Genomic DNA, 23,464 nt, shown 5'->3' on the forward strand with positions numbered 1-23,464 from the left:
ATGATAAAAGTAAAACATCCTCTCTTTCTGCTGTCTACCCGGCCTTGATTAGCTCTCACAGTCCTGTACGAAGTGTGGTAGTGTTCGTGGTTCGGGCTTCAGTTTGACAGGATACTGGCAGGACAAGTCCAACTTGTTATTAAAAAAACAATTAATGTTTTATGATGCTGAAGCTCAAACAAACCATTGATAATGCATCAAAATCCAGAAGGCTTTCCTGTTCCTCAGTTTGACATTTTGTAGACTGGAAGTTTCTGTTGGACTGCGACTCTTTTTGCTCTTTTAGTTCTTTCCAAACCAACTTCTTGACAAGTTCTTGCAGGAACTGTTTTTAAATCTGTTTGCTGTGAAACCGCAGAAACCATCACCACCTCCGTTCGATCATGTGTGTTTAACCATTGTTGTTCTTCTTTGTTTTCTTTTTTTTCTTCTCTCCCCTCAGTAACGGCTCCTCAGTTCCATCGTCCCCAGAGAGAGCAGCGTAAGACCCGGCGATTCAACCCTTTAATTTAATCCCCGCTCCCACCTTCCCCTAACCCTTTTCAATCCATAACCAACCCCTCTGCATGCTGTAACGATCTGCCAGCCGAGCACCGCCCCCCCCCTCCACCCGGTCTCTAACAATGAGATGCTGATTGCAACTGACAGTCGCACCAGTTTAATAGAAGGCACTCTTTATTGTTTAATTTAATAGAATAGAAGAACTTTTACTGCCCACATTTGAACCAAGTAATTAGCACCAGTTGTGATTGTAGCACCCACGTGATTGTCACCCACCAGAAGCGTGATCGGGGCCCGTGTTTACCAAACTTTCTGAAGACTTTACAGTTCTCTGACAACAGTGAAGAAAAATATGTCCTCATATATATATATATAACTCTCACTTACAGCAAAGTGTAGGAGTCGCCTTTAAAAGCAACTCTCACATGTATGGGATAATAATAGGCTTAAAATGTAAGCATACATTTAATCTGCATCTTTGCAGTTAAAAGGCTTCTGAAAGAATGAATAACACAGTCCTTCAACAGTTCAGTACACTGAGGGGCTTTGGTCCTACAATCTTTCTTGCTCTGGTATGACCATTAGCTTATGGTGGCTAATGTTAGCAAGTTAACTGTCTGCCGCAGCTACAAAACAAACAGAATTGGAGAAATATCGTCCCGTCATGGTACGAAATCTCGTCACACGTCGACTGTTTATTGTTTCAGGTCGTCTAATTGTTACTGGTGTCTTTAAAGGAGACCTATTGTACTGCATTTCCAGTCCTGTATTGTAGTTCTGTGACTCCTTTAATAATAATAATAATCTTTATTTGTAGAGCACTTTTCAAAAACAAGATACAAAGTGCTTTAACAAGTGTAAAGACAATAAAGAGACAATAATACAAAAACAATACAAGATAAAAGCAATAAAAGCAGCTTTGCATGATTCAAATCTTTTACCAGAGACATTTTAGAGGAGACGCGCCACTCAATCGAATCCTCAATACAACTCTATGGGGAAAGCCCGTAACGGCAAAAATGGCGGTTATCCCGCCCCTCCCACTAGAAAGCCAATCATCTGCTTTAAACAGCCAAATCAGGAAACATATTTCAGCCAATCGTGTGGTTCCACTGACGTAAGGGTCTGTTTTACTTCTACTGCGAATAGGCGGAAGAGGGTGACGCAAGCGTAGTAGAAGTGGAACCGGTCTGTCTTCTGATTGGCCAAGACCTGAAGCATGTTACCAGGCCGCTGTTGTTGCCGGGCGGAATAGGCAGACTGAGCCGTTGCTGTGGGAGCAAATGACCGTATGTGGAATAGTGTCGTAGAAACGGGCGCCGTTGGTAGAAAAAGCAGTTGAAATCAGAGCGTTCAAGAGGAAATCTGAGTTTTTGGCTCACTGGGATTTCTTTTAATTACTTTATTCTCATTATTTGAAGCTTTGGCCACGTTTTAACATGAACATCCAACATTGTTACATAAAATGTGGAAAAGCATAATAGGTCTCCTTTAAAAAGCAGCATTGGTGTAATTACCACCTGTGGCCACAGAGGCCGCTGTTCAACCATAGTCACATGGATGCATTTCTTAAAGAGCAACTTAAGACTTGTTGTTTAGCTTGAACGCACCCTCTTTACGTTACACAAATCCAGCCAAGCAGAAACACACCCCTGCTCCCTGATTGATCGCATAATAAAGTGCATCGCTCATTTTAAAAAGTGTATTAAGTTACTCTTTGTGTAATATAAGATGTGCAGACTCTCAATCCTCCAGGTCATAGTTACCTGAGGAAGGTTAAAATCAAAGAGCAGCTAGACTAGAAGATAGAAACGTCTTCAACCAAACTCTGTTGCTCTTTGGTTTTAACCTTCCTTGGATATTATATATACTTAACAAAATCCTATATATGTTGAGGCAAATTAAAAATTATGAGCAGCCCACAATCATTTTAATTGTCTTGAAATGATAGGAAATTGACCTAAATTAGATAAAGAATGAAGAGCCTGCTGCCGGTATTGTAGAGGAAGTGTGTCAGAGAAACGGTTAGACATTTCAAACAAAAGAAATGAAGCGTTAGTCTTGTCATTCGGGCTCTTCTGCAAGCGTTTCTGGAGCTAATCGCTTGGGGGAAAGAGGCAGCTGCTCTTTGTGTCCCATAAATCTGCACTAATCTGAATTATATATTTATTCAAAGACCCCGACAGGCCAATTTTAACCAACGTATAAGATGTAAGCATGTTTTTAAATCAGAAGACCCTTGATACACAGCTTTTATTCTTTATTTAGACGGAGGTAAAGTGAAGAATGATGTCCAAACTGTCATTGATAAATTGGCGCCGTGTCCTCTAATCAGAGTTTGGAAGGAGAATCACTTCTTGATGAGATGCAGGGGGAAAGGAATCACCTCTCCTTCTCTTGATTGATTTGTTATATTGTTCAGTGCTGCTCCATCTTATAATCCTATAATCCTCTTGTTTGCAGCGCTGCTGGAACCACGAAGCTCAAGAGCTTGACCATGTAGGTTTCCTCTCAATACACCAAACACCTTGAGGACACTGTGTGATGCTAGATGGGGTTGTTTTGTTTTTTTAAGGTATATTTAGAGAGGCTGCACGAATCAGATGCACTCCGCTGTCTGCAGCGAGTTCCACCATCTGTTTTGCTCGGGAACACGAGCAGCGAGAGGTTGAACCAGTTCAGCGCCGCATCCTGACACGTTAAAGTAATCCGAGCGGTCGCTGGCTGCGGCGTTTCGTGGCAGAGCGTCGGTTCGTAGGCCCTCCCGCGCACTCCTCACTGCACTTAACCTGAGGCGACCCGCATACAAAGTCACTCTGGAAGCTGAAATTGATGCTTCACGTCATGAGTCAGCTGCAGCAGAGGCCACACTCACACCATCACACACTTTCGAGGACGCTGTAGTAGCACTTTATTCACCAGCTGGTTCCGATCCGCTGTCCTCTTCTTCTATAAAGAAGTGCTCTTTTAGTGAGTTACTCATTAAAAACAGTGTTGAATTACACACATGAGGTTTGTCAGTTTGAAAGATGAGTTTTTAAAGAAGTTTGTCGTAAAACAGTTCAGTAACATTTGGTGAACTGCACGTCTCGTCTTGCGTCTCGATTCCTACCAGCTAGGAAGTTTGCAGATGGATCTCACCCGGTGCGTTTAATCCTTTGATCACATCATCTACACGTGGAAGCTCGCTGATGTTACACTGCAAAAACTATAATTTAAGTAAGATTAATTATCTGAATGGAAGACATTTTTTGTCTTCTTACCAGGCGGCTTTTATGTTAGAGAATTTCACTTGTTTCAAGTTTTTTTTGTCCTTAAGAAGCAAGTGAAATATTCTTGTTCTGTTGGCAGAAAAAGTAATATTTCCCCCATTTTATTGCTTTTTTTCCCTTGTTTTTGAGAGCTCAGTTTTTGCAGTGTAGCTTCAGTGACCTCTGGGTCAGAATCAGAAAGAGCTTTATTGCCATATAGTATTTTACACTCACAAGGAATTTGCTTTGGCGATAAGGTGCTACATTAAGACAGTAGACATAAATGTATAAATATGAAATAAACAGATGCAAGTTGTACAACTACGTGTAGAGAAAGAACAACATGGCAGATATTTACGCACGTGTTGTGCAGACATATTACAGCTGAGAGAATATATTATTAGGAATAAATATAAAAATATAGAAGAATGTAATCACATCTTATGTATGTTCACAGTCTTATACTTTACCTCAAATTGCGACTTTCTTGACTTACAAAATATTCTTTTAAACTGACAAACATCATGTGTGTAATTCAGGGCACGGGTTCAAAATTTTTGTTGTCTCTCGCCGTTGACTACCGTACATATTTTATATATTTTTTATTTATCATTTCATAATTACGGTGATTAAAGACAATTCGTGTTGCATTACATTTTACATTAGCACTATATAAATCTAAATTTTAGGACTTGCTTCTTGTCGCCATTTTTTTCTTTGTAGTTCCATAAATGTCGCCCTCTTTGCCGTCTCGCTTTGTGTCTCGTGTTTTTTAGTGTTTAGGAGTGTTTGTAAATTTTGCTTGTAAAAAGAAATACAGATAACATACTAACTTTTCTAAACTGGGACCGCTTTTTAGGGAAGAAATGGCGAAGGAAATGACTGAACTTCTGGCTCGGTGGGTAAAACCCGTTTGTCTGTCTTCACTGAAAATCTCAACTCAATCAATCGCTTCATTCATCTTTCAAATTAACCGCATCTGTGATTAAAATGAGGCCGTGTGATGCAGAAATCCTCCTAAAGACTCCAGGTGATTTTGTTATTTGTTGATGATCAAAATTTCATTCAAGAATTCAGATCAACAGGGTTAATTCCCTCAGAGTCAAGCCGATAATATTTAATATCCTCTGACTGTTACTGATTGTTTTCTTGTTTATTTTGAACCTTTTCTTCCTCTTGTGTCTTCTGCTGACCTTTGAGCTGTTTTATGGTTTTAAAATCATTCAAAATGCAGCAAAGTTGACAGACTTGTGATGTTTTTTTCACTTTGTTGTTGGTGGAATGCAGTAAAATATACAATCAACCCGGCAAAATAATATGAACAAAAGTATTTATTGGCTATTCCTTTTGAGAAGTGCAACTTGAAAAGCCTGGTCAATATGTATCGATAGGGCATGCAAAGAGTTTCCAAGCACGGGAGTCTGCACCAATTTAGGGCCTGAGTGGTTAAGACAAAGGCTGTGTGGTTTAGTTTTGTTTTTACTTTGGCGCATAATCAATACTTTATTTACATTTTCCATCAGTTTGAATGTCCTGAAGCAGATTTTTCTGCAAAAGTGAGGACGTCTTAAAATATAAAACTCTTCTGACGTCTGGTGAGGGGGGAAAAAAGTTGCACTGAATCTGTATAAAAACGCCATTTATTTCACCTTTAAAAGTCGCATCTCGAGTAGAAAAGTTTCCCACATTCACACGTGTTGAGTCGTCTTCCACTTGTTGGTGTTTAAAGGTCCAACCCTGCATTTTTGTTGACCATAGAAGAGTTTTCCAACTGGTTTCACTTGAAAATATGAGAAAATTAATTAAATATTGGCTTTTACCTGCTGTTGTTAGAAGCATTTCTGCTGAAAACAAGCAGGCATCAAAATAACATCTGGGCTTATGGCAAGTTACAGAAATACTAGAAGTCTTTTTGCAGTTGTGGATTAAAAGTAAAGCTGAAACGTAAATCCTCTCGCCCCCTCCAGAGAACTCTAATCTTTCCGGTAACGTCCGAAATCATCTCCTTTTCATCTGGTAGAGCAGCGAGATGTTTAACCTTTGAACAGCCGATGGTCTCAGCAGGTAAAAGTTAACTCGGCGCACCTTTAAGACAGCGATGGTGCACTTTCTCATCAGATTACTGCGGCTTCCTCTCTGCATCCTCTCGGGGGGGCGTGAATGAGTGATGTCATGCCAGCCTCTCCTCCTGGTTCCTCTGTTTGTATGTCTGCGGCTAATTGGCTCAGGCCGCCTCTCGCGGCGACATGAAGCAGGCACTAAAGGTGACTGGCAGAAGCTTAGCTCGCTGCCAAAGCCTCACGTGCTTTTGGGAGCACAGTACAGCCGATCGGGTCCGAGGCCAGCTCCTGCTAATCGTGAAACCCAGAGCCTACCCAATAGGATTAGAGGACCAGCAGGGTCCCGCCTCCAACTTCCCGGTGTTCTAAAAAGGGCAAATCCCGGTCACGGATTAATCAGGCCTGTCAGCAGCACGCCAACAGCCCGGCCCACAGCTGGAGAGGAGCTGTACACTTTATACTGTCAAACGGTCATTTATAATTTAATACCACTCCACTGCAGCTACTCCACGCCGTCGCACCAGAGGTGCTTTTTGACTTCCTGGCGACTGGAAACAGCACGCATTTTAATGATGTCCATTTCTCTTTTCCTTTTTTAACAGCGATGCTGCTAATCCTGTTTTTCCTTCGCTTTCACCTTAACATCTGCAACGAACCCGTAGCTCCAACCAGTGTTACCTGAATCTGTTGTATATTTAACCTGTGATTCTTGTTCCTGTGGTGACTCCCAGGTGGGTGGAGTTTACTGGAAAAGGTTATTCGACACATAAATGATTTTAGCCATTTAAAAGTTGAGTATTGCCACAGTCGTCTCAGATGTCCAGAGTTACTTCAGCCTAAATTTTTAAAGAGCTGTTTCACCGTCTTGTTTTTGAAGGATAATTCTGTTTGTTTTTCGTCTTACTTTTTGTAGTTTTTGCCGTTTGCTGTTCTGATAACAACAATTTAGTCACCAAGTTTACTAGCTGAGATTTGTGAACACATAGCTTAAAAAAAAGGGACATTTTTGTTTCTCATTTATCTAAACACTGTTCAAATGAAACAAGGAAGGAAAGAAAGAAAAAAAAAATCGCTCTGTCGGTTCTGATCATGCTCGCCAGAGATCATTTCCAGTGGGTTCCAGAAACATGAGCATTCAGACGATCAGACGGGAAACAAACGTATGAGAGCAATACTTTAGAGACCCACTTCCTGTTTTAGGGTTCATTTGCTGGCATTTCAGGTGTGCTCACTTTCAGTTTGACCTCCAAATTAAGTGGTTCAGGTAATCTGGATAAACTGAAGGCAGCCTGTCTGATCGGCTGACTGCTCCTGTTTGAATAAACCGGGCCTTTCTAAAAATGTTCTGGGGTTTCTTCTGGGGAGTGTTGACCTCACCTATCTCAAAATTCTCAGAAAACCTCAGCACAGTATCATTTCTACACTTTAGGAAATCCTCTGTAAGAAAATGCATTGAGCCTTGAAAGCTAAATCCCGCACAGTATTTATTGTCATAATTATTATATTTACTTTAACTGTAAACTCCACCCATCTACTTCACCTTTACAAGTTAATACAACACTTCTGCAAATCCTTTCTGACCCAAGTTTGGATTTAAAGAAATAACTACGCCCTCTGATCTCCACACACGTTCCCCGCTGCCGGTATCCCACGGTTCACTGCTGCGGGTCTTTGTTGCTGACTTCCTGCGTCCTTTTTTGTCTGCTTCCTGTGTTAGAGGTCAACAGGTCCAGGCCTCCAAGGCCGCCGCCGGGGCCAAGAAGTACGAGCTGAGCAAGTGGAAGTACGCCGAGCTGCGGGACGCCATCAACACCTCATGTGGTGAGTGTTCAGTTTGTTACCGCAGACAGACCGCAGTGTTGCTGGAATCCATCCCAAAGCTGAGCCTTCAAAGAATCTCAATAAATAAGAAAAGGTTTTTCACCTCTGTTTAGTAGTTGACGCACTAGAAAGAGGCCTTAAGATCACAGAGGGCAGTGATCATCAACTGGCGGCCTGCAGAAGTGCTACTGATGAAAGTATTGCAATATACGAGCGCTGCGTTTCAGTCTGGCTGTAAATGTGCGAGCAGGTCACAGCGTGGCCGTTAATAAAAAGACGTCAAATGAGCAAAATGCTGTTTCTCCACGGTGCTCAATACAGGATTAGAAGAATCAATTTACAGGACAAGAAACAAACGTGTAACTACACCAGACGAGACAAAAAGTAAAAGGAACAGTTCGTACTCGTTTTGCAGTCGCATCGCAGCCTCATAATCGTAATGAGGTGACGCATCGACTCGTTGACCTGAGAATCGAATCGTGAGGCCAGTGAAGATGCACACTCCTAAAAACCATGATGACTGCAAATGCAGAAATGTGTCTGTCAGTGAGATTTATCAAAAATGTGGTTATTTTGAAAATAAAGTGACAGTGGACTAGTTTGAAATATTGCATCGAGTAATATAACAGTCAGCAGCGGCAGGCTGCACACCCCCACCTTCTCGTAACCAGGTAACCAGCTCCTTTCCCTGTTTGCAGATTTATGTTGTGTTCAGCATAAAGTCACACAATTATGGAAAAAGACCAATTGCTGCCTGACAAGTTTGTTTAGCTGCCCCAGACTTCTTCCACTTGCTGTTACCAGCAGTAACTACAGGTGTGCACAATAACGCCACAAATGAATAATAGCGTTAAAAGTGTAATATTTAACCTACATCATGAACTTATGATCATTAGCACCTGCTTGGTGTAAATGTTTAATCACACACCTGACGATATGCCTGCAAAACCGCGGAGCAGACTCGGAACAATTGATGCTGGTTTGATGGCGAAGTGTTTAATTTCATGACAGTCAGAGTTATAATGACAATATTTTCACCGTCACTCTGCCTGAGAGCATTTTATAGTAAAGTATTTAGTTATAAATATGGATTTACTGTGTTTTTATGAGTCTGTTCACACTGATTTAGGCCAATAACTTTTATTTTGAGAAAGTGAAAATATTAAAATGCTAATAAGAGTCCGGCCCCTGCAGTGTCTGCATGGAATAATTCTGGCCCTTGAACAAAAGTAGTTGAGGACCCCTGACCGTGTTGATGTGTTGCTTAATGGATGTAGTTTTTAATTTAAATGATTTGCTACATAATACTGTTCTCTATAGCCCCGGTAAACGCAGAAAGAATGTCCGCCAATACGCCGCATTCGCTCATTCATTCTGAAAGAAATATTGCGGCTTAATCCCGCAACCGTGTGCGGTTTCACATAGCGAGAAGCCGCACCTACATTTGGAGTGCACACGTATTCAAGCCTTTATGGTAAATCCACTGAAACGGACCGGAGCGAGCTGACAGGCAGGTTAGTGACTTCACCCTGTCAGTTTCTCTCTTTACAAAGACAAGTAAGTATTATTTGTATAGCACCTGTCACAGATATAAATCACAAAGTGCTTCACAATAAAATGTAAAACAACACAACAGAGTAAAATACAATGCATAAGAAAATTTAAATACAAATGGAAAACACAGAACAAAACCATAAAAACCCCTCGTCTAGCTAAACGCCTGCTTGAATAGCAGCGTCTTCAGTTGCTTTTTAAAAGAATCGACAGAATTAAGACAGAAAGGGAGGCGATCCCCCCTCTGACCCAATGACCTCTGAGCTGTGTGGGGAGGAACTTGACCCGTGCAGGGCTCTAAAAGTAAGAACCAGGATTTTAAATTGAATTCTGTTCTGGACTGGTAACCAGTGAAGTGCTGCTAAAACAGGTGTGACGTGCGCTCTTTTGTTAATGTGAGTTCTGAACAGCCTGGAGACAGAAAAGCTGCTCCAACAAGTAAAAAGACTGTTACAGTAATCTAAAGGAGAGGAAATAAAAGCATCTCCAACTCACCCTTTTGACACCAGTGTTCTTAATTTGGAAATATTCCTCAGTTGGAAGAAACGGTTAGTTGTTTAGTGTTGTACTCAAAAACAACGCCTGAGCTCCTGAGTCACCAACATGCCGTTTAATCTGAGGGATTCTACTTTTAGGGGCGATAATTAATTAGTGTTTCTGTTTCCTCTGAGTTCAGAAGCAGGAAGTTGTCACATAACCACTGTTTGATACTGGTCGAGCATACTCTCAGCAAGCAACAAGTGCTGCAGGATGAGCGTCCTAAGTCTGAAGAGAGGCTGTGAAGTCTTCATGTTACTGCCGCAGTATGAAATCGCCTAATAAAACCTTGAAGCGAAGGATGTAAATATGTCTTCCACTCCTCGTTACTGCAGCACAATAACAGATTAGTCGTGAGCTCAACAACATTTCAACATAACGGCGGTGAAAGGTTGAATTGGCTGCACCCTGATGGTGCAAATCCTGCTGCCTCCTCGGGCGGATTATGATCCAGTGATAAAGGTAATAAAAGGAGCCGAGGGGAGAACATCCACCACTTTCCTCTGTTTTCTTCTCATGATATTGAGTTTAACCCGAGAGCTCACCTGTCCTTGTCCTACGCGGCAGGGGGAGCGTGGACGACGAGGACGGGGAGGGGGAGGGGTGGCACCCGGCGGTGTCCCACAAATGAATGTGTGGGGAAAAGCAGAGCCTGTGGGGGCGGCGGCGCACACACACACAGAGAAATGAGTCGGTTAGCTGTTAACAGGCCGCTCACCTCGCCTCCCAGACAGCGGAGGAGAGCGAATACTGATGTGATCACGTCCGCCGCTCACGATGATCCGCAGAATAAAAAGTCCAACATAACGAGCGGCGAGGGCTTGTTGACACCTGCCACGTTGTCGTTTATCCCGCGGTGATTTCAGCGCCGCACAGTAAATGGAAATAACCCCCCCCAATCATCTGTCTGCTCAAAGTATTTTTGTCCAGTTGACGTTACCTAAGCACTTAGTGTGCATTAAGCATCTCATCGCACGCCGTTAGCCCTCGCGCCTCCGATGATAAATTGAATGTTTTTTTTGTTTTTGTCTTTTTTCCCCACTAAAGTAATTTATCTGAATCATCCTGATGAAATGTGTTATCTTAATGCTGGCTGTGTAAAACATCTTTTGTCTCTCTCTCTCTGTGTATGTGTGAGAGAGTGAATGTGTTTCACGTTTTCATATCCCGGTGGGGACTTTAACCTGAATGCACCCTAACCGATGACCCCCCCCCCATCAATGTGTTAGTGAAAATGAAGTTCCCCGCGGGTGGAGAGCCTTTTTGAGGGTTAAGACTTGGGTTTAGGGTTCAGGTTACGATTGGGTGCAGGGTGCAGGGTGCAGGGTGCAGGTTGCAGGGTGCAAGGTGCAGGGCGCAGGGTGCAGGGCGCAGGGTTGGGCATGTAGTTGTGATGGTTAAGGTATGAAGGAGATGTGATCCTCACAGGGATAGAGAAACTGATTCTTGAGAATTCGGATGAACAGGTTTTAATTTTGAAAAGAAATAAAATGTGGTATTAAGAAATCTAATTGTGTTTCTTGTACAAGATCTCACCAATCCAGCAATATTTCGGTGCGACCTCCTGATTTTGTAATTTTGTCGGACACAATAAAAATCCAGTTAATGTTATTTATTTAGTCTTATAGTGATTTAGAGCTTTAAAATCATTGTGTCTTTTTGTGTGTTTATGCTATTTCACATGCATGTTCATCATGCAACGTTCACAGTTAGCATTAATCATACAAAATAACAGTTTGGGGCATCAAAAAGACGTTTTTAAATTTCAAAGTGACCATGAATTTAATAAATCTACTGCATTGTAGGAACATATATATATACACAACAAAAACATACAACAATATTTCGCACAGAAGAATGTGTGTGCTCTGCTCATACGAGGGCACAATGAAAGGAATCAACCCAGCATGCAGACCTCTACACAGAGCTGATGGTTAGTGGCTCTAGCTTATTAACTTGTGCTTCTCTTTCACGGTGTTTTGTGTGTCAGTCCGAACTGTTTTGTCTGGAAGGTTTGTTAGATTGATTGAACTGCAGGTATTTATTTTTTCTTCCCTTGTTAAACAAATTAATTAATTAAGGACACTTTTGCACATGCTCACAATAAAGCGTGTGCTGCGGTGCGTGTGCTGCGGTGCGTGTGCTGCGGTGCGTGTGCTGCGGTGCGTGTGCTGCGGTGCGTGCGCGTCCCGGCGTTTGATCGGCATTCATAAACCTGTGGACGCTTATTTTCATTTCCCTGAGGAAATCCAGTGAAATCCGGTCACACGTTTACCGACGGCTTTTTCCAGGGGTGTGTCGAGCACGCCAGAGTCTCTTTTGAATGTCGTTTAAGTAAAAGCTCTTAATAAACTCGACGTGAAACATTGCTGTAAAAAAGTTCTCGCGCTTTTATTTTGGAGACACAATCACTTAAGAGGAAGTGAATATGTGAGTAACTGTAGCTGTTATGACTGAGATCTATTTCAGCACCAGCTGCTATTATTTATTATTTATTTTTCTGCTACCAATTATCGCCTGTTGCCGACCACTGATGTATAAATAAAGAGCTAAATGAAACATTACAAGTCATGTTCCTATTTATTGTGATCATAAATAGTATTCAAGCCTCCTTTGAGGAGGATTTGGATGTTTTTGTCAACACCATCAAACTGTGTTAACAAACATTACGGTACTGTGCAAAGGTTTTAGGCAGATGTGGAAAAGTGCCGTACAGTAAGTAATGCTATCCAAAATAAACATGTTAATAGATTAGATTTATGATTTAACAGTGAGTGAACAGAAGAAGTCAAATCAACATGTGACCGCCCTTCGCCGTCAAACCAGCATCAATTGTTCCGCGTCCGCTCGGCGGTTTTGCAGGCATATCGTCAGGTGTGTGATTAAACATTTACACCAAGCAGGTGCTAATGATCATAAGTTCATGATGTAGGTTAAAAAAAACAATCGTTAACCGCAACAGAAACAGCCAAACGGCGCTAACACGGTGAGGCTGCTGTAGACGGGTCACTGTCAAAAGTCATACACGATGAGACGGCCAAGTGCTTTTGAAGAAGCACAAAGTACCGTAGACGCAGTGGTCGGCCGAAGAAACTTATTGTAGCAGATCAAAGACACATCGTGCTTGCTTCCCTTCGCAGTCGCCAAAGATTTCCAATCAGAAGAGCTCAGAGCCGCAGAAAACACTACATAGCTCCTTAGTTCCAGTGAGGGGAAATCTTACTGGTACAGCATTCAAAGATATTTTAGACCGGGGGGTCCAGGGGTACTTGTTCTATAGGGGGTACATGGAACGTAAAGAAAACTTTAAGTTATGATTTACTAAAAGAAGAAATGCTGGACATACACACCAGTTCTAGAAACTGCCAGCAAACGTTCAACGCATGAAGGTCAAATAAGCACAAAACACAGAAGAGTTCAAGTTATTAAATTGTAATTACAAACTTTACCACACGAGTCAGTCGGGGTGTTTCTCCCAGAAGGTTTTTGTACAGGACACTTTTATTTTTATTTTTTTTGCTTTTCAAAGGCAAAGAACCACAAAGTGATCGGCTGTCCGCTGAAAGATAAGTCACGATCTGAAAGCTTGTGTGCTGACGTAACCTGAACTCGTGTAGAAAACATCTGGTTACACTTAGCATGATGGATGATATTTAGTAGGATGTACGTTCACAATAACCAGCAACCTTCTGCTATTAATAATCAGACATGACAACTGTAAAATTGAAATAGAAAGCAGTCCAAATGCAATCTTGACCGAACTTGTGGGGGGGAAAAATCAGTGTCCTTAAAGGTCGTCTGACATTTACTTCTGGTAATAGTGTACTATTTATTCTTGCTGATTCTCCAAATCTGTGTCCCACCTCCGTAGACATCGAGCTGCTGGCGGCCTGCAGAGAGGAGTTCCACCGCCGGCTCAAAGTTTACCACGCCTGGAAGTCAAAGAACAAGAAGAGAAACACCGAGACGGAGCAGCGGGCCCCGAAATGTGTCACCGACTACGGTACGTCACCTCACACCAGCGTGTGTTCAGGACAGATGTATTTTCTGAGATGCTCTTTAAGCTTCATTTACAGAACAAATATAGTCCTCTGCTATTCCTGTAAAGATGCTCCTGGTTTATTACACTCCTCAGTAATCGTTTCTGAGCAAGAGTCATTTAATTTTGTTTATTAGTCCACAGCAAGAACAAGCTTACATAAAGAAACTGATAAAATGACTAAAGGTACTTAAAGCTCTGTGCAGACATCGTAAGGTTTATAAAGCCATGCGTACGTTGTCTAAATTGTTTCGTAAACATGCATCTGTAACAGTCATATCTGAATCATCATCATCACCATCGTCGTCAAACTGTAGGAAAAGATAACGGGTCATTTATTTCACAGTGCAGCCATCGAAACAGACTTTATAAAATGCTGCACAATAAACAAAACGGTGAAAAGAAAATTTACACAGAACGATGTTAGCGACTTGTCAATCAGCTTGTAGCCCCGCCCTAAAGCCTCCCCTGCTTCCTGGTCTCTGTTCCTCTAAATGGGACCATAATTTACTAAATAAACATCACGCTGTGTTGAAGAAGACTTGAAACTAGCGACTGAGACCATAAACTCATCAGGAAAGTGTTTACTGAGGGAATCTGAGGGAGCCTCGTTTGCTCATAGACTTCTATACAATCACACTTCTTTTCGCCCCCTGCTGGCCGTTAGAGAGAAAGCAGGTTTAAGGCACTGATGCGTATCACAGTTAACGTGAATTATGGATGCACCTTGCTAAACCAAGCTAGCTAGCTCCACCCTCTCGTCCAAATACGGTCACATCACACAAAAACCAACATGGCGACGGCCCAAAATGCCAAACTCGAGGCTTCGAAACAGTGGCGTCCACCTTCTATGGTGCACGCACTGTTTTGTACCTCTGGCCTCCGCCGTCACACACTGTGGCTTTGATGTAAATCTGTAATTACAGGTTTCACAGAAATATATTACTGAGATGAAACGTGGACAAAACCCACAAATTTAAAGCTGACCCCTGCGTATTTGAGACACGCTTAAAACTTAACGTCGTGGGTCGTCGACGGTTCGGCCTCAGACGACGTTAAAACACTAGGAACAAATGATCTCCGTCTCTCACCTCTCCGCCGCCATCGCCTTATCTACCCTGTGTCAAGTTGTCATGACGACAGGGAGCTCTTACTCTGAGCTGTCTATTGTGTGCAGCTCTGCTCAGTCTGCTGATTGGACCGTGACACACACACACACTTTTTATCCTTCGCCCTTAATGTGAGAGTCACAGCTCCGTCCTGCTGCCGATCGGCTTCATGGAGACAAACAGCACTTTAAAAAAAAAACTGATGTGAAAAATCATAATTTTCCAGAGCCCGAAGCTTTCAGATTGCTTCTTTTTGTCCAACCAGCAGTCCGAAACCGTAAGACTCTTTATGTACGATTTATAAATGATAAAGAATAGCAGCAGAGCCTCAAGTTTAACAAGATGGAACCAGCAGCCATACCGACGTGTAGCCTGCTTCTGCTGAATGACTGACGCCAAGCAGATCGGTGCTTGGCGAGTACCTGGATCGGAGACCTCCGGGGAAAACTAAGTTGCTGCTGGAAGAGATGTTGGTGGGCCAGTAAGGCACAGGCTTCCCTCTGGTCATAATAATAATAATCCCCCAGTGCAGCGAAGGCGATGCTGTGCCGTCCTTCAGATGACACGTTAAACGGAGGTCGTTAAAGATCCCATGGCACTCGTCACAAAGAGTATTGGGTTCCCTCGTGTCTTGACAAAATTTCCAACCTGTCTTTCTCCATCTGGCCTTTTAATCACCCCCCCTGTTTATTTCACTCCGAAGCTCTTTAAGTACCTCTGACAAAGTGCTATATAAATGTAATGCATTATTATGATTATTTTAAAAAAAAATTCATTGATTATCAAAATAGTTAACGATTAATTTCCCTTCCATCGACTAACCGATTAAAGGAGACCTATATATTGTAGTGCTGTGACTCCTGTATGGCAGATTTGCATGATCTTTTACTGGCTCTTCATGTAGGCCTTCATTTCAGCCTCTGTCAGAAACAAGCTGTAGATGCTCCTGTCTCTTTAAGCCCCCCCTCTCAAAGCCCACTGTCTTCTGATTGGCCAAGACCTGAAGCATGTTACCATGTTGTTGCTGGGCGGTACAGAGAGACCTGAGCGTTGCTGTGCGGAGTAAATGACCATATATGGAATACCGGCTCCGTGTGTCTTAGAAATACTTTAACCTCATTACTTGAAGCTTTGGTCATGTTTAACACGAACATCCAACACTGTAGAATAAGTCCTATAAAATGGAAAAGAATAATAGGGTCTCCTTTAATCGGCTTCTTGTTGCAAAGCCAAAGTTTAAAGTGCGAAAATTAACCTGCACGAATGGACGTCATTTCACCAACGTGCGGCGGCACAGCGACACAATCTCATTTAAGTATTCATTTGAGTGTATTATCACCCGAGCAGCATTATCGCAAAAAGAATTAATCAAATGAAAAGACAGAGACAGAGGTGTGCTCGTCCTGAGTGCTTTCTAATTTGAATAAGATCACTGAGACTCTTGAGAGATGTCGTCATTTGATGGCTCAGTCTGTCTTCGTCTCTCTGTTTTAGTCCACAGCTGAGAGCGACAGGATGGATCAGACGGATAAAGGCCAGGGGGGGGGGTGATGAGTGACAAAGGTCCTCTCAGATACACGATCATATATTACATTGGCGGCCAGAGGAGCTCAGTTAATCTGCAGGAAACAACAACAATAAGTTAGCTTCGTCACGCTGCGTCCAAACGGCCTTTTATGGTCTTTTTGTGGGATTTGTTGACAAAAAAAAGAAGTTTTACTGCGTCGTTGTCAGAAATCTACTGCTTAATTTGAAATTTAACTACAACATCCAGTCTTTGCACACATCTCACAAATTCTCCCAAAGTCACACTGAAGGAGGAGGAGGATGATGATGATGATGATGATAAATGGTCTCATTAGGACTCATTAGCAGTAAGCTCAGCTATCATCTCATATACATCAACAGTATTTGTGTTTTCATTCTCGTCTGTCTCATTACGTGTCTCACTTGTTTCACTGTTTGCTGCCGTGTTGCATCACTTCCTGCGGTGTTCGTCCGTGTAACCTGGCATGTTTACTTTCAGATCATGCACCACCTGTGAAAAAAGCATGTAAGTGGTCCTCCAGTGTGGAACGCTACTAACCACAGCGCTACACCCCTTACCTCCCCCCGCCACCTTATTAACCCTGCACTCCCAACCCCCCCAGCATACAGGTCTGCTCCTAACTGGGATCGCTGTTGGCCTCTGGGTTTGTGCTTTGGGCTGCTCGGCTTGATGGAGGAGGAGGAGGAGGAGGGTGGATGGGTTTTCACGGGAACCGCCGCCTCTATTGACACACATGTGTGAAAGGGATTATTTGTTGCTGTTTTTGTCTTTTTGACCGGTGCACCGGCGCCAGCTCTCGCCCAATTTGCGAGACGCCTCCCTGGCAGCTGTAACAGTTTTGATAAAGAGCTGAGGTAATTCCCCCCGAGCTCTTAAGGCTGCTGTTATTGATACTACTTCAGGGAGGAATTCTGAAGGAAGAAAAATGGAGCGAGATAGAGGAAGGACAGAAGGCTTTCAGGGCAGGTTGCCTGCGTTGTGTTTGGCGACAGATGATAGCATCACATTTTACAGGAGCGTGACGGGAGGAAAAAGGCCGCCACACCCGCTGATTGGAAGAGAAATGTTGTATCACTCCTGATTTAATGAAGATTGTATATACATAACAGCCCGTTCAGCTGTATGTGGCAGGAGGTTGTCCTGCCGTCTGAGTGTAAAGCTGGCCTTGTTTACGTTTGATGGTTTTCTTTCCAAAATGAATGATTCATCCAAAATCTTTAAAAATGATCTGGGTCTCCATTGAAATCCAGACTAAGAACAAACACATTCAATCACTCACTCAGAAACCCTCTCTCCTTACAGTTTCTATACATATTTTGAGATCCCAAACAAATACATTGGAGTTCCCGGGTGGCAGCAACGTTTTTGATGTCCAAAACATTTAAAACTCGACAGCAATGATAAGCAAATTTATCAGCTCGTCTCCGAAAAATATCTGAAGGCTCGGCTGCTGTAGTGAACAATCTTAGAGCTAGTTGGTGAACTACTGTAACTGGAAAGTTTACCTCCAAAACACTAAACAAGTAGTGTTGTAGTACTCGAGACCGGTCTTAAGACCACTTTTTGATGGTCTTGATCCTGTCTCGGACTCGACCGCATTTGTACTCTGTCTTGTCTCGGTCTCGGACATTGAGGACTCTGGATTTTATTTCAAGACCATAACTATGGGAATATCAATAAATTGCTTTTGCATCGTCTGATTTATTTGTTAACATCCTAACTTTGATTGTATGTAAAACATATTGCTCTAAATGCAACCAACAACCCTAATTAAAAATGTGCTGTTACCGTTATCGACTGTCCCCCCCTCCCCGAAATACTTCATTGATTTCAGCTCTTATTGTTTGTGTGAGGGTGTTTTAGTGGGAATGTGGATCTTTCAGATCAATTTAAAAAATACCTGTGATCCTGTTCCACATTTTATTGTGGGTCATGTAATGTGGGGAACTGGTCTTGGTCTGGACTCGGTGTCGCCCTCCCTTGGTTTTGGTCTGGAAATAGTCTCAGCCCCTAAAAGTCTTGGTCTGGACTCGGTGTCGCCCTCCCTCGGTCTTGGTCTGGAAATAGTCTCAGCCCCTAAAAGTCTTGGTCTGGACTCTGTCTCGCGCTCCCTCGGTCTTGGTCTGGACTCTGTCTCGCCCTCCCTCGGTCTTGGTCTGGACTCGGTGTCGCCTGGACTCGGTGCTGTTACCGTTATCGACTGTCCCCCCCTCCCCGAAATACTTCATTGATTTCAGCTCTTAGTGTTTGTGTGAGGGTGTTTTAGTGGGAATGTGGATCTTTCAGATCAATTTAAGAAATACCTGTGATCCTGTTCCACATTTTATTGTGGGTCATGTAATGTGGGGAACTGGTCTTGGTCTGGACTCTGTGTCGCCCTGCCTCGGTCTTGGTCTGGACTCTGTGTCGCCCTGCCTCGGTCTTGGTCTGGACTCTGTGTCGCCCTGCCTCGGTCTTGGTCTGGAAATAGTCTCAGCCCCTAAAAGTCTTGGTCTGGACTCGGTGTCGCCCTCCCTCGGTCTTGGTCTGGACTCGGTGTCGCCCTCCCTCGGTTTTGGTCTGGAAATAGTCTCAGCCCCTAAAAGTCTTGGTCTGGACTCGGTCTCGCCCTCCCTCGGTCTTGGTCTGGACTCGGGGTCTCGCCCTCCCTCGGTCTTGGTCTGGACTCTGTCTTGCCCTCCCTCGGTCTTGGTCTGGACTCGGTGTCGCCCTCCCTCTGTGTCGCCCTCCCTCGGTCTTGGTCTGGACTCGGTGTCGCCTGGACTCGGTGTCGCCCTCCCTCGGTGCTGTTACCGTTATCGACTGTCCCCCCCTCCCCGAAATACTTCATTGATTTCAGCTCTTAGTGTTTGTGTGAGGGTGTTTTAGTGGGAATGTGGATCTTTCAGATCAATTTAAAAAATACCTGTGATCCTGTTCCACATTTTATTGTGGGTCATGTAATGTGGGGAACTGGTCTTGGTCTGGACTCTGTGTCGCCCTCCCTCTGTGTCGCCCTGCCTCGGTCTTGGTCTGGACTCGGTGTCACCCTCCCTCGGTCTTGGTCTGGAAATAGTCTCAGCCCCTAAAAGTCTTGGTCTGGACTCGGTGTCGCCCTCCCTCGGTTTTGGTCTGGAAATAGTCTCAGCCCCTAAAAGTCTTGGTCTGGACTCGGTCTCGCCCTCCCTCGGTCTTGGTCTGGACTCTGTCTCGCCCTCCCTCGGTCTTGGTCTGGACTCTGTCTCGCCCTCCCTCTGTGTCGCCCTCCCTCGGTCTTGGTCTGGACTCGGTGTCGCCTGGACTCGGTGTCGCCTGGACTCGGTGTCGCCCTCCCTCGGTCTTGGTCTGGACTCGGTGTCGCCCTCCCTCGGTCTTGGTCTGGAAATAGTCTCAGCCCCTAAAAGTCTTGGTCTGGACTCGGTGTCACCCTCCCTCGGTCTTGGTCTGGACTCGGTGTCGCCCCCCCTCGGTCTTGGTCTGGAAATAGTCTCAGCCCCTAAAAGTCTTGGTCTGGACTCAGTGTCGCCCTCCCTCGGTCTTGGTCTTGTTTTGTCTCTGTTCCTGACTAAAAAACGGGTAAAACGTTCTAGCTAACTGATACTAGTTCAGTCACTAACAGGAGTTGTTTCAAAAAGCAGTTAATACTCCGACACAGGGATACAGAAAACAAACCTGGAGGGTAAAGCTCAGCTAATGTGACAGTAGTTTTCTAGATTTTGGCCCCTTTGGCTCTCCGTTCCCTCAAAGGTCAGCGCTGTCAGGACGGTTGGTGAATTGGATAAAACATGTTGCTGTTGAGTTTTTTTGAAGTGCTTCCAAACATCACAGAAGAAATTACATTTACCTCCCATTAAATTTTGTTGCTATTTGGGTGACCTTTCCCTTCAAACCTCTGGATTGGGCATTTAGAGGAAGAATTTATCTGCTAATTCGTGGCTGACTTCAGACTCTGTTCATGAAAGTTGTCGTCAGGTGAAAACTTTGACTGGAAGACATTTTAACCCTGAGTGTCCTGATGTTTGTTGACAGCAGATAAATGTTTTTGAGAAACCTCTGCAGATCAAAATACAGGAGCTAAAATCACATATTTCACAGTCTGCCCCGCTGGTGTCACAGCCTCAGTGATTTGGTAGCTGCTCTTCATCTGTACGAGCAGGTCACAGGATCCACCTTTGTTTTCGTCAGCCTTGAAGCCTGAATGCTGCGCTCGACCCCTCAATGAGTCACCTAAAGTGCTCCGGCGCTTTGTAGCAGGAAGTCAGGAAGTACGACAAACAGTAATCAACAACCTGAGAGGATCCAACAGGGAGTTCAGTTCAAGTGCCTCTCTGAGGAATGTTTTCTTTTCCCCATTTATGAAAGTTGTTAATGTGTGAAGGTGAAGACGACGTGTTTGTGGGTGTCGTTCCTATTCACTTTCTCGCCTGTTGGAAGGTGACGTGAGGGCACCGCGTTGTTGGTGATTCATATGTTCATGAAAACTGCAAAGACTCATTTTAACAGTGTTTAAACCTTGGAATCAGTTTTAAAGGTATTTCATCTTTTAATGTGTCGAACAAGCAGATCTTCATGCTTTTGAATCACGTATTTAAAAGCCGAAAACAAGGTGAAATAACTTGTTAAAATTGAAAGTGTTTGCAGATTCAACAAGCTGCAGCTCGCGTCTCTTTAATATGTAGAGAAGCTCCCTCAGTCTCTGTAGATCCTTATTTTACGCTCCACTTTGTAGAAAAATGCAAATAACCTAGGCTTTATGTTTCACATGAGTATGCAAACCCCTTCATAAACACCTGCCACGCTTCATGTCTCGCTGATTTCTTCCCTCTGTTATCAGCACTGCTGTGATTGCTGCTGACCGAAAGATGGAGACCGGGTTTATTATTCAAACCTGATCCGGGAGCAGCCGAGTGGAGCTTAATGTTTACATGCAGTAAATGGGGACCTGCGATAAGAAACCCACCTGCTGAAGTGATGTTTGAACAGGAAATCAGCTGACATTTAAACCCGGTTGTGCTGACTGTGATTCTCTCTTCCACGTTCGCTTTATTTTTTATTTTTCATTTTGCATGAGCCCTGCTCCAGTGCGTTCATCTGTGTATTAACAACTTTACAATTGATGTGAATGCACCTTGAAAGCACTTTAAGGTCAAAGTGAAGCTGCAGGGCAAGTTTAAATTGTGTAGGATATTTCAACAACAAGGCAATTCAAAGTGTTTTTACATGAAAGCAACATATCGAAATATAAAAAGATTTAAATACGACTGTTTATTTTTTAAATGCTGCATGCAGTTCAAGGTTAAATGTCTTCTTTTCTAATGCTGGTAGGTTTGCAGCTGTTTTCATACATATTAGGGGTGATAAGATTCACGGATTTGCATCGGTGCACCGGCAGAAAAGTTCAAGATGCAACTGCCCCGATTAAAAAAAAGTGTGCAACAGTTACAGTTTGGGAAACTCAAGAGATATTGTTTCAAACTATCCCCAGCAGAACTGCTTGCAAGACTGGTGAGCAAAATAATGCAACTTCCATAAACTGTTCAGCTGTTAAATGTGTGTGGGGTTACAAAGCTTTTGTGAGGTTTGTTTACTTACGTGGCAGTACAAATATGTGAAGTAAAAATGGCTTTTTTTTTGTTAATTAATGATTTTGCTTAACAACAAAAGAAATAAAATCAAAACCATATTGAATTGCTAAGAATCATATTCTTATGCACCTTGTAAAATTACATCCGCATTGTGTTGAATCAAATCGGCCTCACAAAAAACAAAAGTCAACCCTCATTAATCTTGAGATATTGCAGAAGAGATTCATCCCATGTGGACAGTCATGTTGAAAGTTTCCTAAATGTTAAACAGAAATCAGTTCTCGTACTCTTGAAATTCTAACGGTGCACCTTTCCAAGTATAAAACTTAAATTTTCAACTTAGATCACTGAAATTTTAAATAACTGAAATTAATTTTGTAGTAGTTAATATGTCCATTTGAAGGGAACTTCTCTGTAAGGAGGTCAGACTTGCACCTACCGGAGCTGGTGAAGACAATATTTAGCTCCAGGGCACTTCAGCAGGGTGGAGGCTCAAACTCTTCCATAAGTTAATACACAGGTTGATGAACAGGAACAAGGCGACGCAAATTTTGACCATCTTTCCCATAAACTTACCCCAGCCTGCATGTAGACATGGTCGCTGGCTCCTGATTGGTTGCCATCATCTGTGGAAGATGCCTAACTTGTTTTACCCCCCTCCCCTCCTCCAATTCAATCGACAGCCCAGCAGAACCCAGCCCCGCCCATACCGGCCCGGCAGTACGAGGTGGCCATGAACCGACAGCAGCGCTACTTCCGCATCCCGTTCATCCGGCCGGGGGACCAGTACAAAGACCCCCAGAACAAGAAGAAGGGCTGGTGGTACGCTCACTTCGACGGGCCCTGGATCGCCAGGCAGATGGAGCTGCATCCCGATAAACACCCCATTCTGCTGGTGGCAGGTCAGTACAGCACGGGCATGTGATGGACGTATGAGGGGGAGGAGGGGGGATCGTGGTGGAGGAGGGAATAACGCTTACATTTCAAAACTATTACAGCTTATGTTGTAGCAGATAAACAATGTTCAGTCCATTCTTTACACGTTTAGTCTTGTTTTTGGTTTTGGAAAAGGAGAAAAAAGAAACTCCTTTAGATACAGGCGCAGACGGTGCATTAAGAGTGGAGGCAAGGAGGTAAGGAAACAGGAAGCATGGAGGGAAGGAAGCGGTGATGGAAATAGAGATGGAAGGATGCATGAAGGGAAGGACACATTGAGGAGGGAAGAAGGCAGGTAGGGAAAGGAAGCTTGAAGGGAAGGAAGCAGGGAGGGAAGGATCCAGGAAGGGAAGGAAGCAGCAGTAGGGAAAGGAAGCTTGGAGGGAAGGATCCAGGAAGGGAAGGAAGCAGGGAGGGAAGGATCCAGGAAGGGAAGGAAGCAGCAGTGGGGAAAGGAAGCTTGGAGGGAATGATGCATGGAGCGAAGGACAAATAGAGGGAAGGAAGCACTAAAAGTAAAAAGTTGTTGTGTTTACCCATCTG

The 23,464-nt window shown here is 43.5% G+C and overlaps 1 protein-coding gene across 1 annotated transcript in view; it reads left to right on the plus strand.

Annotated features, from left to right (window-relative positions):
* Positions 1 to 23,464, plus strand: part of myo6a (myosin VIa) — a 164,701-nt gene that overhangs the window by 135,439 nt on the left and 5,798 nt on the right. Inside the window, 5 exon segments of the mRNA XM_038726232.1 lie at positions 443 to 481; positions 7,530 to 7,633; positions 13,596 to 13,727; positions 16,899 to 16,925; positions 22,669 to 22,887. Coding sequence (XP_038582160.1) covers positions 443 to 481; positions 7,530 to 7,633; positions 13,596 to 13,727; positions 16,899 to 16,925; positions 22,669 to 22,887 — 521 coding nt within the window.

The sequence above is a fragment of the Micropterus salmoides genome, unplaced genomic scaffold (assembly GCF_014851395.1).
Source record: "Micropterus salmoides isolate LMB-PRFRI ecotype aquatic unplaced genomic scaffold, ASM1485139v1 Ms_hic_scaffold_18, whole genome shotgun sequence".
Lineage (NCBI taxonomy): Eukaryota > Metazoa > Chordata > Actinopteri > Centrarchiformes > Centrarchidae > Micropterus > Micropterus salmoides.